This window comes from Lactuca serriola, chromosome 6 (assembly GCF_051521515.1).
Source record: "Lactuca serriola cultivar US96UC23 chromosome 6, Lser_US96UC23_V15, whole genome shotgun sequence".
Taxonomy (NCBI): Eukaryota; Viridiplantae; Streptophyta; class Magnoliopsida; order Asterales; family Asteraceae; genus Lactuca; species Lactuca serriola.
The window spans coordinates 13,826,466-13,842,442 of NC_136413.1; the positions used below are offsets into that span (position 1 = coordinate 13,826,466).

At 35.7% G+C, this 15,977-nt stretch overlaps 3 protein-coding genes across 4 annotated transcripts; 2 read left to right on the top strand and 1 right to left on the bottom strand.

The window, feature by feature from the left end:
* The first annotated feature begins 3,603 nt into the window (after positions 1-3,603).
* On the top strand, positions 3,604-5,785 carry LOC145058566 (uncharacterized). Its single transcript, XM_079006456.1, has 6 exons — positions 3,604-3,816; positions 4,256-4,870; positions 4,946-5,026; positions 5,097-5,172; positions 5,270-5,356; positions 5,468-5,785. The coding sequence occupies exons 2-6, from the start codon at positions 4,271-4,273 to the stop codon at positions 5,611-5,613; spliced, it is 990 nt and encodes a 329-aa protein (XP_078862582.1). The 5' UTR covers positions 3,604-3,816; positions 4,256-4,270; the 3' UTR covers positions 5,614-5,785.
* A 5,257-nt stretch (positions 5,786-11,042) lies between these two features.
* LOC145057874 (Class I peptide chain release factor) lies at positions 11,043-14,895 on the top strand. Of its 2 annotated transcripts, none has more exons than XM_079005786.1 (8): positions 11,043-11,418; positions 11,674-11,733; positions 11,820-11,902; positions 11,997-12,061; positions 12,160-12,193; positions 12,268-12,338; positions 12,420-12,520; positions 14,710-14,895. In XM_079005786.1, exons 1-7 carry the CDS (start codon positions 11,139-11,141, stop codon positions 12,508-12,510), a joined length of 684 nt encoding a protein of 227 aa, XP_078861912.1. In that variant the 5' UTR covers positions 11,043-11,138; the 3' UTR covers positions 12,511-12,520; positions 14,710-14,895. The 2 variants fall into 2 exon arrangements, with proteins under 2 accessions (XP_078861912.1, XP_078861913.1); XM_079005787.1 differs by lacking the exon at positions 14,710-14,895 and adding an exon at positions 12,634-12,721.
* Positions 12,581-14,420, bottom strand: LOC145057875 (beta-amyrin 6-beta-monooxygenase-like). Its single transcript, XM_079005788.1, has 3 exons — positions 13,472-14,420; positions 13,094-13,281; positions 12,581-12,925 (listed from the first exon to the last, which is right to left on the bottom strand). The coding sequence occupies exons 1-3, from the start codon at positions 14,418-14,420 to the stop codon at positions 12,596-12,598; spliced, it is 1,467 nt and encodes a 488-aa protein (XP_078861914.1). The 3' UTR covers positions 12,581-12,595.
* Positions 14,896-15,977: the final 1,082 nt, after the last annotated feature.

The window sequence follows — 15,977 nt, forward strand, 5'->3', positions numbered from 1 at the left end:
CCTCGAAATTCAAAAGAAAAAAGAGATCGTATTAAACAGTTGTTTGATGTTTTTGAAGAATAAGGAAGAGAGTAAATTACACGAATGATCCCTATGGTTTGGGGTAATTTGCAGGTTTGGTCCCTAACTTATTTTTTTAACTCGGAAAGTCCCTACTATATGTTTTTGTTACGCCATTGGTCCCTATTATTTGTTTTTGTTACACGTTTGGTCCCTATCTTACCTAAAAATACTATTATTTAAATAGAGAAAAATGGTGGGGTAAGTAAGGTAAGGTGAGGGATATGAGGTTGGTGGTGTGTTTATTTAAATAAATTAAAAAATCAAGGGCAAAATAAGTTTTTTAGGTAAAACAGGGACCAAGCACATAAGAAAAACAAACAGTAAGAACCTTCCGAGTTAAAAAAATAAGTTAGGGATCAAACGTGCAAATTACCCTAAACCATAGGGACCATTCGTGTAATTTACTCTAAGGAAGATGGAGATTAATTAAAAGGGTGGAAAATGGAAATGGCTGACCGATGGGTAACCCGAACGTTACCCGAAATTTCATAAACGTTTTTCGTTTTGAATAACGGTCATGCCGGGTCAGACCGGTTCTTTCGAAAGTTCTTTGATAAGACAAATAACATGTTTATGAATTATCGGAATTTTACGATTTTTATTTCAATATTTTTCTGATTTTTTAAAGAAAGTATTTGTTTTAATTTCCATTAGGATAAATATTATTAGTCAATCGGAGAAAAAAATATAAAAAGATAGAAGGGAAAATTATGTTAATGGTTTCGACTGTCATTGGTGATATATGTTAGATATTTTGATTGAAACTGAATAACAAATAGTATTTATTTTAATATAACAAATATATGAGTGATGTTTTTATATAGAGCTAAAACATTGAATTTCACAATACAACATTTTAAGCAAACGATAACATGTAGCTGACATTTTTAATATAACGATAACATGTAGCTGACATTTTTAATATAAAAATATATTTTACATTTATTTCTGGAACAAAAGAAAATAAAAGAATTTTGTAGGAGTAAATGTCATCAAAGGGGAAAAGTCATTTACGCGTGAACATATGGTTTTGAGTCGGCTACGGATAAACCCCTGTAAGTAGTCAAACCAATCTTTTAAAAATCGGTTTTTTAGTTAAATCGGTATGGTAATAATTACCGATTATCGGTTCAACCGGATGTTCAACCGATTTCTGTAACTTTTATTTTTTTCCTATTTTTCTATATATATGTAGACATCTACAAATTTAAACATTAAAAATGCATATAAATAGAAGTTGAAGATCAATCAAAATACATAAGAGTAAGTTCTATATCAATCCACATACATCAAAAAATAAAATAAAATATAATATAAAAACAAAATATAGTTTTAGATGAATACAAACGCATTAAATTTTTTTATATACGATGTGTTTTTACTCAAAGAAATATAAATAGATGTGAAAAAAACTAAAGTTTTGTATAAAAATGATTCATTTGTATAACCGGTTCAACCGGATTTTTGTAAAAACCGGTCGGTTCATCCCGGTTTAGAAATAGACATAAAACCGGTGCTAGTTTAACCGCTTATTTCTCCGGTTCTCGGTCACCTATTCTCGTATGTTAATCGATGTTGTATAAATATATCATTGAGATGTTAACCACAATGTATGATGATATTTCATATGAGTAACATTCAAAACACAACTTAGGTTGGATGGTGTAGCCTTGGTACCAGCTCGACAAACACTGTCTTGTGTTTCATCATGGCATTGGCAACGACATGTATATTCCGAGTCTTTCTCTTCATTTTGGTTTTGGGCCAACTTTCAACGGTTAAATTTTAGAAAAAGTCAACTTTTTTTCAACATTATACACTATAAATACGTACTAAACCAAAACACCAATTTACACCACACTAACTTCTTTAATTTTAAATAAAATGTCTTCTTGATCATCATCTCCCTCTTTAGGAACTTTTGATTTTGTGCTACAAACGAAGGTCAACATGCTATACGTGTATGATTTTAGAAGACGAAAAAAATGGGATACACATGTGAGTTTGATGATTATGGAATCATTATGGACACACAACCGGTAGAAATTAGTGATGATGAGTTCACGGCAAAATGAACTATAATAAATGATATAGAAATCCACCGGTGATCTTTGCCGGAATTTAAGTGTTAAGTTTTTGATTTTTTGAGTTGTTATGCTTTGATTTCTTGTTATGCAATTTTTACTTTGATTTAACAGAAAATTTAATTTTTTTAAAAAATCTTAAAGAAAATGCCATAATAAGCCATCCTACCTTAATGGCAAGTTAAACATGATGCGTGTTGCGAAATACATGTGGCACTTGGAGACGGTAGTGTCTAAAATGTGACATCAGTCCCTTCAATATTAATAGAAATAAAAATTGTAAGTTACTTTCAAAATACAACCTAATAGAAAAAAAAAACATAAAGTCAATCATCAATCATAAATTAATTTAATTCATTTGAATGAGTGATAAATAAAAAGAGAGATTTAAAGGTTTTCATTATGAGCTTATTCATGTATTCATATTATACATATACAAAATATAAACCTTTGGACGAGGAAACTAAATCAAATCATATAATTCTAAATCTCATACCTAAGTCAACTCATATAACAAAACTCTCAATGATTGCTACAATCTAGTTCATATATAGTTAGCACATAACACATATAGGGTATCAAATTTGCACATATACATAAGTGTTCTAGAATGATATCACGATTCACGATCTTTTAGCCTGTAATTCTACAAAACTTTTGGGGATCCTAAGTCCATACAAGTCAATCCATTAATAGATGCATGAAAATAAACGGGTTGACACGACACGCTAATTAAACGAGTCAGATTATGATCAAGCTCTCTCAATTTGTTTATTATTATGACACGACACGAAGCAAAAGGAAAATAGAGGTTCTTAAAAGAAGAAAAAATTATCAAGACATAAACTAGTTACCGAATTTTCTTCTCGATTCCATTCACTTCCTTTCACTTCTCTCTTTAAGTGAAACTTGATAGGCTTGACAAATGTGTTGTGGTGTGTCATAATAATAAACACATTGAGATAGCTTGATTGACTCATTTAATTAATGTGTCGTACCAACCTGTTTATTTTCGTGTTAGATATCAGGTTAAGGGTATACCTTGAAATATGTCATGTCATGTAAAGTTGAAACATTAACTATATTGAAAGGGTAGAATCTAGGTAGACGGAATGGAAACAATAATAGTTTGGATGTGAATAGGTAAATTCATAATAAGTTTAGATGAAAAATAGAAAAAGTTGAAGTTGGGGAGACGAAGGACGGGATGATGAAGAAGAAAGATTAGTGGAGAGGAGTGTGTAGTTTGAAAGAAAACAGAAAAATTGAAAATGAAACATTGACGGCTAGGTCCTTTCCATGTTACAAAATGAGTTAATCCAAAATAATTTTGGTTTTAATTACTTTTAGTTTCAACCCTAATTTTACATGTGTAATTTTCATATAATATCGTATCAACCCGATTGAAATATCTCCTATTAAAATTAAAATACGTTTATTTCGTATCGAAATCATATCATATTAACATCTCCTGATGATCTCTAAAATACAACACCTATGGCCGATGTCGGTAATATAATTCTAGAAACCTCTTTTAAGTTGTAAGTTGTAACATCATATTCTTGGTTGTCGCACGCACCTATCGAGCGCAGATTAATCAAGTCTGAAACCCCAAAACTAAACTCCGAATTCTGGTGTTCCTCATTAGAATCGTTCAATTCTGCGAAAGGTATCTCTCTAGGGTTTAAATTTATGATATACGACGATGTTTCCACTTTCCTGTATGTCTTTATGTCGGTTCTAGTTCGACTGGGTTTTGATTTTCTATTTATTACGGCCAGTTGCACGATTTCATTCCCGTTTGGATTCTTATGCTTATTACTGTTTTTTACGTAAAAAATCATGTTGGTGATCTTCGTGTTTATGACTTCATATCGATCCATTATAGGAAACAAAGGCTTAGTTTTAGTTTTTGTTAATCAGAAATCGGTAACTGTTCTTTCTTAATCAGTAAATCCGCTTGTTTGCTTTGCTTAATTGGCAGATCTTCTGATTAGAATAAGAAACAATTCATGTTGCTAAATACTAATGGTAGGTGAATGGTTATGCTAGTACTTCAATTTCATTTTTTGGTGTTCATATTGTTTACTTGTTTGAATTGTTCACAGAATAGTTTGAAGAAGATGCAAGGTGGAAGAGGAAGAGGAAGAGGAAGTGGAAGAGGTAATCCTTTCTTTGGTTTTGGTGATCCTTTTTCTGGTTTTGGGGGTATGCCTAGCTTATTTGGAGGAAGAGACCCATTTGATGATCCTTTCTTCACACAACCATTTGGTGGAATCTTCTCGGGGAGTCCTTTCATGGACATGAATCCATTTGGATCAAGCTTATTTGGTCCAAGAGCAAGCCCTTTCATCAATCAACAACCACCTAGAATTCATGAAATCCGACCTTCACTCCCAAACAACTCAAGGGGACCAATTATTGAAGAACTGAACTCTGATGATGAAAATGAGCAACCTGATGATGAACACAATAAGAAAGAGAATCCTGGAACACATTTTAGGTCTGAGATACAACCTTACATTGAGCATCCAGATGATGAATTTGAAGGTGGACAAAGAAGGGGGACACAATTTGGGAATGATTTCAGTATTATGAATAATAACACACACAATCATCCACAAACACATAGTTTCACCTTTCAGAGCTCTACTGTCACGTATGGTGGTTCTAATGGAGCTTACCATACTTCCTCTACAACCAGAAGGAGTGGCAGTGATGGAGTAAGTAACACCAACACAAACACGTTCTTGAATTTTTTTTTTTTTTTTTTGATGGTGTGACATGTGGGATTTCAGCTGAGATTTGAAGAATATAAAGAAGCTGATTCAGTCACAGGAGAGGCAGCTCATAGGCTTTCTAGGGGTATTCATGACAAGGTAATTTTGATTTCAAAGTACAATGAATTCTTTTGTGTATTTTGATGAGCAAAATTTTTATGATGGGTAGGGCCATACGCTAGCAAGGAATCTGAAATCAGATGGTAAGGTGGATACAATGCAGGTTTTGCACAACATCAATGAAGGTACATATATCATATATGATATATATCGATTTTGTATATTAGCAATGTAAATCTAACAAGGGTAAAAATGTCTTTTTCTTTGGGCATGTGTTGGTAGATGAGGTTGATGGGTTTGAAGAGGCTTGGAAAGGAAAAGCTAGGAAGCATTTACCTGGCTGGATTGGTGGACCGAGTATTAATGAAGGTAACTGAATATGTAATGTAATATTTTTTTTTCAAGATGAGTTTATTTCCAGTTTTGTAAAAGATGGAGTATCATATAAACGTGAGTGGTGTTTGACTAATTGACTTTTAGGGTTGGGTGAGGGAAGCAGAAGCAGAAGGGCACTGCCTTCAACTGAGGGCACAAGGGGACATGAAGTAAGCTCCTCTGTAGTGGGTGTCAGAAGGAAACCAGATGCTGCTGAACATGCACAGACTTCAAAGATCAGAAGACATTGAGACCACTGTAACAGTTGAGCTCAACTGTTACACTAGTTTCCAAGACTGAGTTTATTAAGAGAGCCAATATTTGTATTTTATGTGTATTATATTATGGCATGAATGTTTGTGGCTTTTCATCTGTTAGGCTCAAAAACGTTGAATGAAAATATGCTAAAAAGTTCACAAATAATTTTGTAGAAATTTAGCAAAATATGTTTTTTTAGTTTTGCATATTGAGAAAGGGAAGTTTGATTTTTTTTAATAACTTACAAGAAAATTCACAATACTCCTCCCAACAAAAGTTGTATGAGCAATGGCAGGTTAGAATGTGTAACATGGATATTATTAACTAGGTGTGAAACCCGTGTATTATACGAGTTGATTTAAAAAAATATTAAATATTAAAATGTAAACAAAAAATATTTTTTAATATATAACTTTAAAATAAGAAAAGAGAAAATTTATTTATTGCAATTTAATATCATATATATAATATTTAATATTTTACATATAATATTTATTTCAAGAAAGATTAACATGTGGCAAATTTTTTTTTTTCATTTATTAAGAAGGATTTTCTTGTTAGTTTTTAGAAATATCGGTATATATATTGTTACTTAATAAAAAGATATTTGGCTTCTAAGTTCCAACAGTAGGAAAAGAAACATGCCATACGGGTGTAAAGAAAAAGTTGTAATAAGCTAGTAAATATTGCATGCAACGCAAACATTGAAAACGTATATTAGCAATAAAACACGACATACATACTAGCAACCGACTACCTTAGTGGCCTATATAGGGTAAGGCATTCAATGTTCAAGTTTTTAGCGTCTAGAGTTGATCAGAAGAAGGGGTGTATGTGATATACTTCAGTGTCTAAGCATATCCCAAAGGGCGAGTCTTCCCTTACCATTGCAAAAGCAGAGAGTGCAATGGGCGACCGGGAACTTGTTTATATTATATGCATAACACCAATATAAGCAAAATGTATAGGTAGGGCATTGGGACCATAAAATATGGAGTATTCTCATGCTACTGCACCATTTTGATTCTAAGCCTCCACGACCTCTTATTTGGGGTCACATCCTAGTAAAAACCAACTTCTTCGAGTCTAACCGCACAATATCTCCTTTCTTCCTTCTTAAGTGTTCTTTTGTAATCACAATATCAAAATTGACCGTTTCCGTCTTCCTAACCCTAGTTGTGTTTTCTCAAATGGACATGTTCGAACCACTATAATTTTTAGGTGATCAGTGTCACTTCCAATGATTGTCATGTTTGATATCATTTGCAACAAAGTTCTACCACCAGCAACGGCGGACCTAGAACAAAATGTAACGGGTAGCATGTCGGAAAAACTGCACTATGCCAAAAACAATTTCAAAGAATTTCCATTGCGCCAAAAAAGTTAACGGGAAACAAAGGCTACCTTGGGCTTACAATAAGGTTCGCCACTAACCACTAGTTGATGAAACATCCTTATTTTCATGACCACCATATGCATCTAGTGTTCTTTCTTGATTGCGCAACATTTGGATCTATATAACAAAGATGTCTATCCGTATCTACTTCTACTACTTCACCATTTTGCTCACTGATTCTGAAGTTAAATAATAAACACCTTGTCTAAAATATGTTTGTCATGACCTTTTCCTTCCAATGACCTCTTCCATGTACCAACCTAATATTTAACTTAGTCTTAGACTATGTCACCAATACAATGTTGTGGGCAAAAAACATACACCAAGGTATCATCCCAAGATCTTAGGAGAGATCTCATCCATAATCAAAGAAAATATGTAATGACTAAGAGTTGATTTTTGATGAAACACGATTTCCACTAGGCACAAATATGTGTGACTAACAACTCAACAAACACAAGTCGGTCCCCAATCGTTTTCTTATGAATGATATTATAGTCCTTCCCCATGTCGATGGACATCATGTTGAGATCCTCACTTCTTTCTCTATATTTCTCCATTTGGTGTATGAGGAAGTGGATTGTCTCTACGGTCAACCTCCAGTCCATGAAATGTTAGAAATTTATGGTTTGTGGTGGAGATCTGGATACCAACTTGGATCGTGAGAACACTTTCTGAGCTGATATTTCTACCTTATGCCTGGGTTGCAAAAAATTCAACCTAGGATAATCCAAGTGGACACTTACGATACTAGGCATAGAAATCGTAAGTCAAATTGCTAGAAAGATTCTATGAAAGTTTTGTAACACCCCGAGTTCAGAAGTGCAAGTTCAGGGTTCTTAGTGTAAATAAGGAAGGTCGAATCGGCGAGTCGATGGATGAACTCGGCGAGTCGAGTCGCGGTTCTGGTCACGTGTTAAGTGACTGACTCGGCGAGTTGGTGCTGGGATGAGAAAAACCCTAATCTGGGGGTTGTGCCCTATATAAGAACATAACATCCTTTCTTCAGCCTCCTTACCATCCTTGAGAGCCTACAAACCCTAGAAATCGAGTGGATCACCATTGATAGAGAGATTGAAGCTCTGGAAGGGGGATCTTGAAAGAGAACTTGAAGAGCAAGGGGATTTCAGCAAGGGGGGGACTTAGATTCGAGATCTAATCCAGTGGAAGCTTGTATTGGAGGTAATAATTTGTTCTTGAAGCTTTTGTGCACCTAGATCTATCATTTGTGGGATTTTGGGGCATAAATAAGGTCCATCTCGAGTTTCGAGTTAGATCTGAGGATGCTACCTCAGATCTAGGCTGGTAATGATCCAAGAAGCCATAAAGTTTATGCCCATGAGTTTTTGGTGAAGTTCCTTTGTCCCAAACCCTAGCCCTAGATTGTTTTAGGCTTAGATCTCTTGGGATTCACGTAAAGGTTGCCACTATACGTGATGGAGGGTCTAAAGAGGAGTAGATCTATGGATTGGAACCCCTGCATGGCTCGGAAAGCCACTGCATGGGTTAAGAACTGGATATACTCGGCGAGTCGCATGGGTGGACTCGACGAGTTGGATGAAGATAGGCAGAAACTCGACGAGTTGGAAGAACAACTCGACGAGTCTGTTGAAGATTGCCTTGGACTCAGCGAGTCTGTTCTTGGACTCGACGAGTCTGGTCGTGGAGTCCTACCTTTTTCTGGTTGAGCTGTGAATCGGTGAGTCGAAGGATGACTCTGTGAGTTGAGCATGAAGGGACTCAGAGTTTGTTGGACTCGGCGAGTCTTGGGGCGACTCGGCGAGTCGATTCGTGGATTGGGAGTTTCTGAGTATAGGGACTCGGCGAGTCAACGGGGTGACTCGGCGAGTAGAGTCACACAGGAAGGTTGACTTTGACTGAGGACTTTGACCTTGGCAAAGGGTTGACCAGTTGACTTCCAGGGGTATTTTGGTAATTGTTGGCATTTAATGAGTTCAATGATTTGGTGTTGACCAGTGGAGAGTTCGTATCCGTGATTGGAGCAGCGTGATCTTATTTCTTCAGCCGATAGTTGCAGGTGAGTTATCCTCACTATATCAACAGGGTCTAAGGCACCAAGGTCGGCCCTTTATCGGATTGAAATCCGGGTATCTGTTTGATATGTTATTGCTTGCTATGTCTGTATCCTGGTTATTAGGATGGTGTATGTTAGAGACCTGGTTAAGGTTGGTATCCTGGTATATAGGATGGTGCTATGTTAGTGACCATTTAGGTCGGTGTCCTGGTTAGGATGTTGTTATGATATGTGATCTGCTAGATCGGTTTGATTAGATGTGAATTGTTGGACTGGGGTTGGGTTGAGGCAGGTCCTGCTTTGTGTTGTAGGCCAACATACCTAGGGCGGACCGGTTAGACCGAAGGCCCGACGAGCGGTCCGGATAGGTTGAAGGCCCTAAGAGGGCGGACCAGACGTACCGAGGCTCGGAGAGTGGACCAAATACATTGAAGGCCCGGTGCGGGCGAACCAGTCAAACTGTATACTCAGAGAGTGGACCAGGTGGACTGAAGGCCCGGTGCAGGCGGAACAGTCACACTGTAGACTCAGAGGGAGAGTGGACCAGGTGGACTGAAGTCCCGGTGCGGGCGGACTAGTCACACTATAGACTCGGAGAGAGAGTGGACCGGGTGGACTAAAGGCTTGGTGCAGGCGGACCAGTCACACTGTAGACTCGATATGCATGGATGTTCTGTTTATGATATGATATGTGTATGGTATTGTGGTTGGTATTTTGGGGGTAACTCACTAAGCTTTCGGGCTTACAGTTTCAGTGTATTGTTTCAAGTATTTCAGGAGACCGTGGCAAGGCGAATGCGTGATCGTACTGCTCCTCAGTTTTATGTTGATGTTTCTGGGATACTCTGATAATAAATGAATTGAAAACTTTTTTGTAATAATTTAATGAATATGGGTTGTTTTTGAAAAGTTTAAATTGGTTGTAAATTTTCACGGTGTTACAAGTTTGAAGATAACGAGAGCAAAATTCCGTGTGTTTCTTCTGAGAAGGAAGAACCGTTTCTATAATAAACGAAATTAGGGTTTCATTAGGGTTGGGCCGTCATGAGTTGCTTTGGAAGCAAGTCAGGGTAATCCGGATTTTAATGAGGATTTAGGGTTACCAAAACTAACGAGTTTCGTTAGTTTCACCATAATCACCAAGCCACGGCCCGTGGACCCTGCTAGGGCGCTGCCCCTAGACCCTGCCAAAAGGGCGCTACCCCTTTGGAAACCCGGACCCAGGGGCGTTGCCCCCGGACCCCCGACTTGTCGTCGAACCGACTTTTTATTTGATCTTATATATACGTGCAGTCCGCACAAACCTGGACATATATTAGTATACAAATTATGAAGCCCCTTGGTTCACATGTTAATCTCAATTACATAAAATGATACGGTGACACTAAAATCACCAACATAAAATATGAATTTTTGATTTCCTGAAAGTGTTGTTTCATTTGTTTTAACCTACCTTTGATGAGTCTTTTACATAACTCCATGGTATATGACCAAGTAGTTTGATACGTCTATGGTTGCTACAACTTTGGACATAACATTTTTTAGATATCGGTATCATAGTACCAGATTTGTACTCATCGGATATCTTGAGCAGCTTTGAGATAATGTTAACAATATACGTCACTATACTTTCTCATTTTCTCCTCCTAAGGCCTTAGCATAGCCACAAACAGATAAGACTTTGATATGGGCCAATGGCTTTGTCCCTCCATTCTCCTTTAACGTCCTTTCACTTCATCACTTACAAACTATATGTGGGCACTCACTCTTTAAAAAAAAACTATATGTGGGCACTCTCTTTATACGATTTCGTTTAATGTTCATCATATTTTTATTTCTGCGGAGTAACCTTGTTAAATAAAGAATGAAAACAAGTAAATCATCACTATGGTTGTGATATATAAGAAAAATAAAAATGAAAGTAACAATGTGATTTTGTATTAAAATTTTCATTAGATGATATACAAATTATACAATGTGATTTTCTTTTTATAGAACCAAAAAAAAAAAAAAGGAAAAGCATTCCGTGAAGCGGTATCGGTGGTGAATTTAGGAACATGAACGTTTAGCTTCCTCAGGAGCGCTCGATGGCGGCAATCAGGACCATCGCCACAAGTTTCTTCCAGTCTTCATCGTTCTCAACCTTCGTTCGCACCTGTAGCACACATGGTCCGCGCATCCGTCCTCCCATCTGCTTTATTACCCGTCCAATCAGCTACGCTCCAATCCGATGTGCTGCAGCATCAGATTCCGGCGGCGGTGGCCATAAGAAGGCTTCGGCGCGGATGTCTCAGGTTCATCAACTCTTGCACGAAGCTGAGGAGAGAGCTTCCGGCCACAATGAACCTATTCCAACGATTACTTTAGGTATAACTTAACAATAACATCAAAACCTCAAAATTTCAGTTAACACTTGAATAAATGATTTTCTTTCTTCTCCGTTTGTGTCGTCAATTCAATTGAATGTATCGATATATCCGCAGGATGAGTATGTTGCAATTTCGCATTGCCTTATCATTGAATTTTGAGATTTGAATAATCCCAATGATGTTTTGAGTTATCTGATGCTCGCTCCATTTAAACCCTATACGTAACTTCATTACTTTCAACTCTGTGATCTAGATCATGTCAGTGTAAGCTTTGCTAGGAGTGGTGGGCCTGGAGGTCAAAATGTTAACAAAGGTGTACTATCTTCCAAATCTTTCAAATCAATTGCATTTACCTTTGAATGCCAACATTGTTGTTTTATATAATCTTCTCACTTGCAGTGAACACCAAGGTTGATATGAGGTTTAGCATTAAAGATGCATATTGGTTAAGTGAGAGAGTGAGAGATAAGATCTTGCAAATGGTTACTTTGCTACTACTTTTAATCTCTCTCTTTTATTTTATTTTTTTTACACTTTGGTTATGATGTCTTAAAAGGAAACATGTTCTTTAATCAGGAAAAGAATCGAATCAACAAAGATGGGGAGCTTGTGATTTCTTCAACAAAAACCAGAACACAAAAGTTAAATTCTGTCCACTACACTTTCAATATGTTCTTAATGTGTTCATAAACCTAACATTATTACATACTTAAAAAGTTAAAACAAATTGCTTTTTCAGGGGTAATATCCAGGATGCATTGGAGAAACTTCAGGTATTAAATATCAATACGCTTTAAAATCTTTCTTTAAATATAAATTCTCTGTTTAACAAAAATGAATACAATAGGAAATCATTAATGCTGCATCTTACGTCCCACCACCCCCATCACAAGAACAAGTAAAGAAAATTAACAAAATGTAAGTCTTTTATTTTTCTTGTATTATATTTTACAAAGAGCTTCAAGTTCTTACCTTTTTCTTTTTCTTTTTTTCTTATAGAGCTGCTATATCAGAGGCAAAAAGGTTGCAGAGTAAGAAGGTCCTTTCACAAAAGAAAGCATTTAGAAGAAGCAAAGACAGTTATGACTAAAAATTATTATGTAAGATTACTACTCCCATAAATTACGATTTTAAGTATCTAAAGATTGTTGAAAAGAATACAAAAAAAAAAAACTTTACATTGAAAGCGTATTTGATAATCGAACACTTTCAGTGTGAGGAATTAGGCGAACTGGTAGACCATTACTTGGGGTAGGAGATGAATGGAAGATTATCTTTTCATTTGGCATGAGTTTTTCTAACCTAAATCTTGTCACAACATTATGCATAAACACAAGTACTTCTAATCGAGCATACTCTTTACCCGGGCACATCCGTGGGCCCCCTCCAAAAGGCACAAACGTGTACGGAGCGGGCCCACTTCCTTCAAATCTTGACGGGTCAAATCTTTCAGGATCAGGGAAATACTTTGGATTTTTGTGTGTTGTATGCACCATCCAAAATGTCTGAAAAAGGTTCCAAAAAATTATTGATCTTAGAGTAAGAATATGGAGAATAAGGTGTAAACAGAGGGAGAAAAAATGAAAGTTGGATGCTATAATAAATAAGTCAATGAAAGTACATTGCTATTTCTTGCATTTAACTGGTAAAAATAAGGTGAATGTTATATTTACCTTCCATCCCTTTGGAATAGTGTAACCCGCATAGGTAAAATCAGTGACAACCTCTCTAAAAGAGCCTTGAGCAGGTGGTATAAGCCTAAGTGCTTCTCGTGCCATATTCCATGAATACTTCATCTTTTCTATATCTTCCCAACTTAACAACTCACCCGGAGCTTTCGATTTCACAATCGACATTTGTTCTACATTTCAAAGTATAATTTTGTAACATGAAAAAAGTGCAAGTAGAACGTTATAATAAACAAATCAATGAAAGTGGTTTTTGCAAATTTCACAGAAGAGTTATAAAGCATCACATCAGCCTAATCCACATTGGAATTGAAACTCTTGTACTTTTGAGACTAAAACTACTTTTTTGAAGTTGATGATTACCTTTGAAAACTTTCTCATAGACTTCGGGAATTTCTGCAAGATACTTCAAGACGAAAGTAACCATGCTACTCGTGGTCTCATAGCTCGCTACTAACAAACCAATAATACTATTTGAAATCTCCATATCGGTCATAAACTCGCCATTTTCATCCTTCATAACTAACATTTGAGATAACAAATCTCCCCTCAAATTTATATCTTCATTTTTCTTTATTTTCTTCTTTCTTTCCGCAATAATATTCATAAGCTCATCGCGTACCAACTTCCCGCCTTTAATCGCCCCGTTATACGCAGTCCCGGGGAAATTTATAGGCATCGAAAACATCCCATTTGTGATAAGGGTAAACTGGTCCGCCAACTTCTCAACGTGCTTTTCATCCTCTATGCTCATGAAAAGCTTACACGCTAATGCGAACGTATACTTTTTAGACAAAGGGAAGATACTAACTTCCCTGTATGGCGCCCAGTCATTTTCCAGGTGACTGCGTGCCATACAGTCCATTTCAGATATGTACCGTTTTAAAGCTTCGGGCTTTAAGATATCACGGATAAAGTTACGTTGTAGTGATGTCACCTCCTTCACTGGATTATTAACAAACTCCGGGAAGAGTAATGCCTTGTTCATGGATTCCGGCCACCATGATGTGAGGAGCTTGGTCTCGTTTGTGAAGAGGAATTTATGGCCGTGGGCCCCGCAAAACACCGCCATTTTTTCTCCTAATAGAGATGTTTGAAAGACGTCTTGTGAGTACTTTTTCATTCTTTGTGAAACGTATGTTTGAGCACCCAACATTGCAAAATCCATGTTTTCACCGATGAATGGCCATCCACTTGACCCGGGTAGATTTGTTTCTTGTTTTTTTGTGGTTTTTTGATGGATTTGAAGAAAAAGAAAGATGGAAATTGGAAGAATTAAAAGGGGAAGTAGATATGTTGTCAAGGTTTCCATTATTTATTTTTCTTGTGATGATCACCAAGAAGAAGATGAACATGTGAATGTTAGTTTCGTTGTGAAGCTGTTTTATTCACAAATTAGCACATTATAAGACAAGAAGAAGAATATTAATTGTAATTAATCAAATAATTTCTATATTTCAGCAACTTGTATGTTGACAAAATTTGGCATTCCCATCAAAGTTCTGATATTAAAAGTTAAGGGAGAAAGACAAAATAATACATTGAATGATAAAGGTATAAAATAAAAACTGAAATTCGTTTTTCTCATCGTGGCTATGCAGGATGCTTCAACTGAAAATACAACTCTTCATGCATCGTGAATATGTTTCTATAGATGTACACTACAGTGGATATGAAAGAGGGGAATTGTTACGCATATGTATATTTAGTAAAGCCTAAAGCTGGTATTCGAATTCTGTATACAAGCAATAAAGCGTTATGCATGTATGCATATAATAAAGCTTAAAGTAGGTGTACAAGCAATAATGCAAGCAGATGTAAAAGCAAGAAAGAGTTCAACCTGTATACATTAAATAAAGCATAAAACATGTATACGGACATTAAACATAAAAAAATTATATAAGCAAAAAAAAAAAAAAAAACGTTTAGTAGGTATACATACAAATTACAAAAGAACATAAAACATATATACATGCAATAAAACATAAGCCATTTATACCTATGATAAAGCATACAACATTTCTAGTGGCCGGATTTGTATTAAAACCAAAATTACGTCTCTTATTTTGAAAAAAGCATCATGTATTCCATATTTAGGTTAGGGAGATCTCGGGTTGCCGGGTTGGATACCCACCATTGTTAATATCGATGACACTAAATTGGACAGCATTGTAATGAGAATCAACTAATCAAAGAGAGAATGATGGGTATGGTGAAAACAGGCCGATTCCACTTTCTCAAAGATTAATGAAATATTACTTGTAATGAATTGGGTAGAGTTACGGGTTATGAAATGATTTAATTGTTTTGATAAACAAAAGTGGTGAAAATAAAGGTGTTAAATGAATATAATGTCAATTAAGAAGAAAAGGAGCTCAGTTATATCTTTGACAAAAATAAGTTAGTTTATTGTTATTTTATGTTTGATAAGACCATAAAAGTAGTTTATCATGACTTATAAGCTAACTTTTTTATAAATTAGTTTTAAATAACTTATTGATAAGCTAAAAGCTAGCTTTTAAGCTATGCCAAACAGAGCCTTACATTTAATTTTTGTATGGTTTTACATACTACAACTCCACCAATAATATTTAATTGGTTAATTTACTCTAATGTAATTCCTATAAATTTAAAACATATTCAACCATCTACTCATTTGATCAGAGAAGTGTAATAGCAATTAGCTAGTTAAACAAATATTATGTTAATTATAAAGTTGGCATTGGTTTGTTTTGTTACATTTTAACACAAGTAGTTAAGTACGAACGTGTTTTCAGTAAAAAATATATATAATATTGCACTTGATGTATAATTCTGCAATATTATGTTGTTGGAAATGCCGAACATGGTTGGAAAACACTTTACAAAT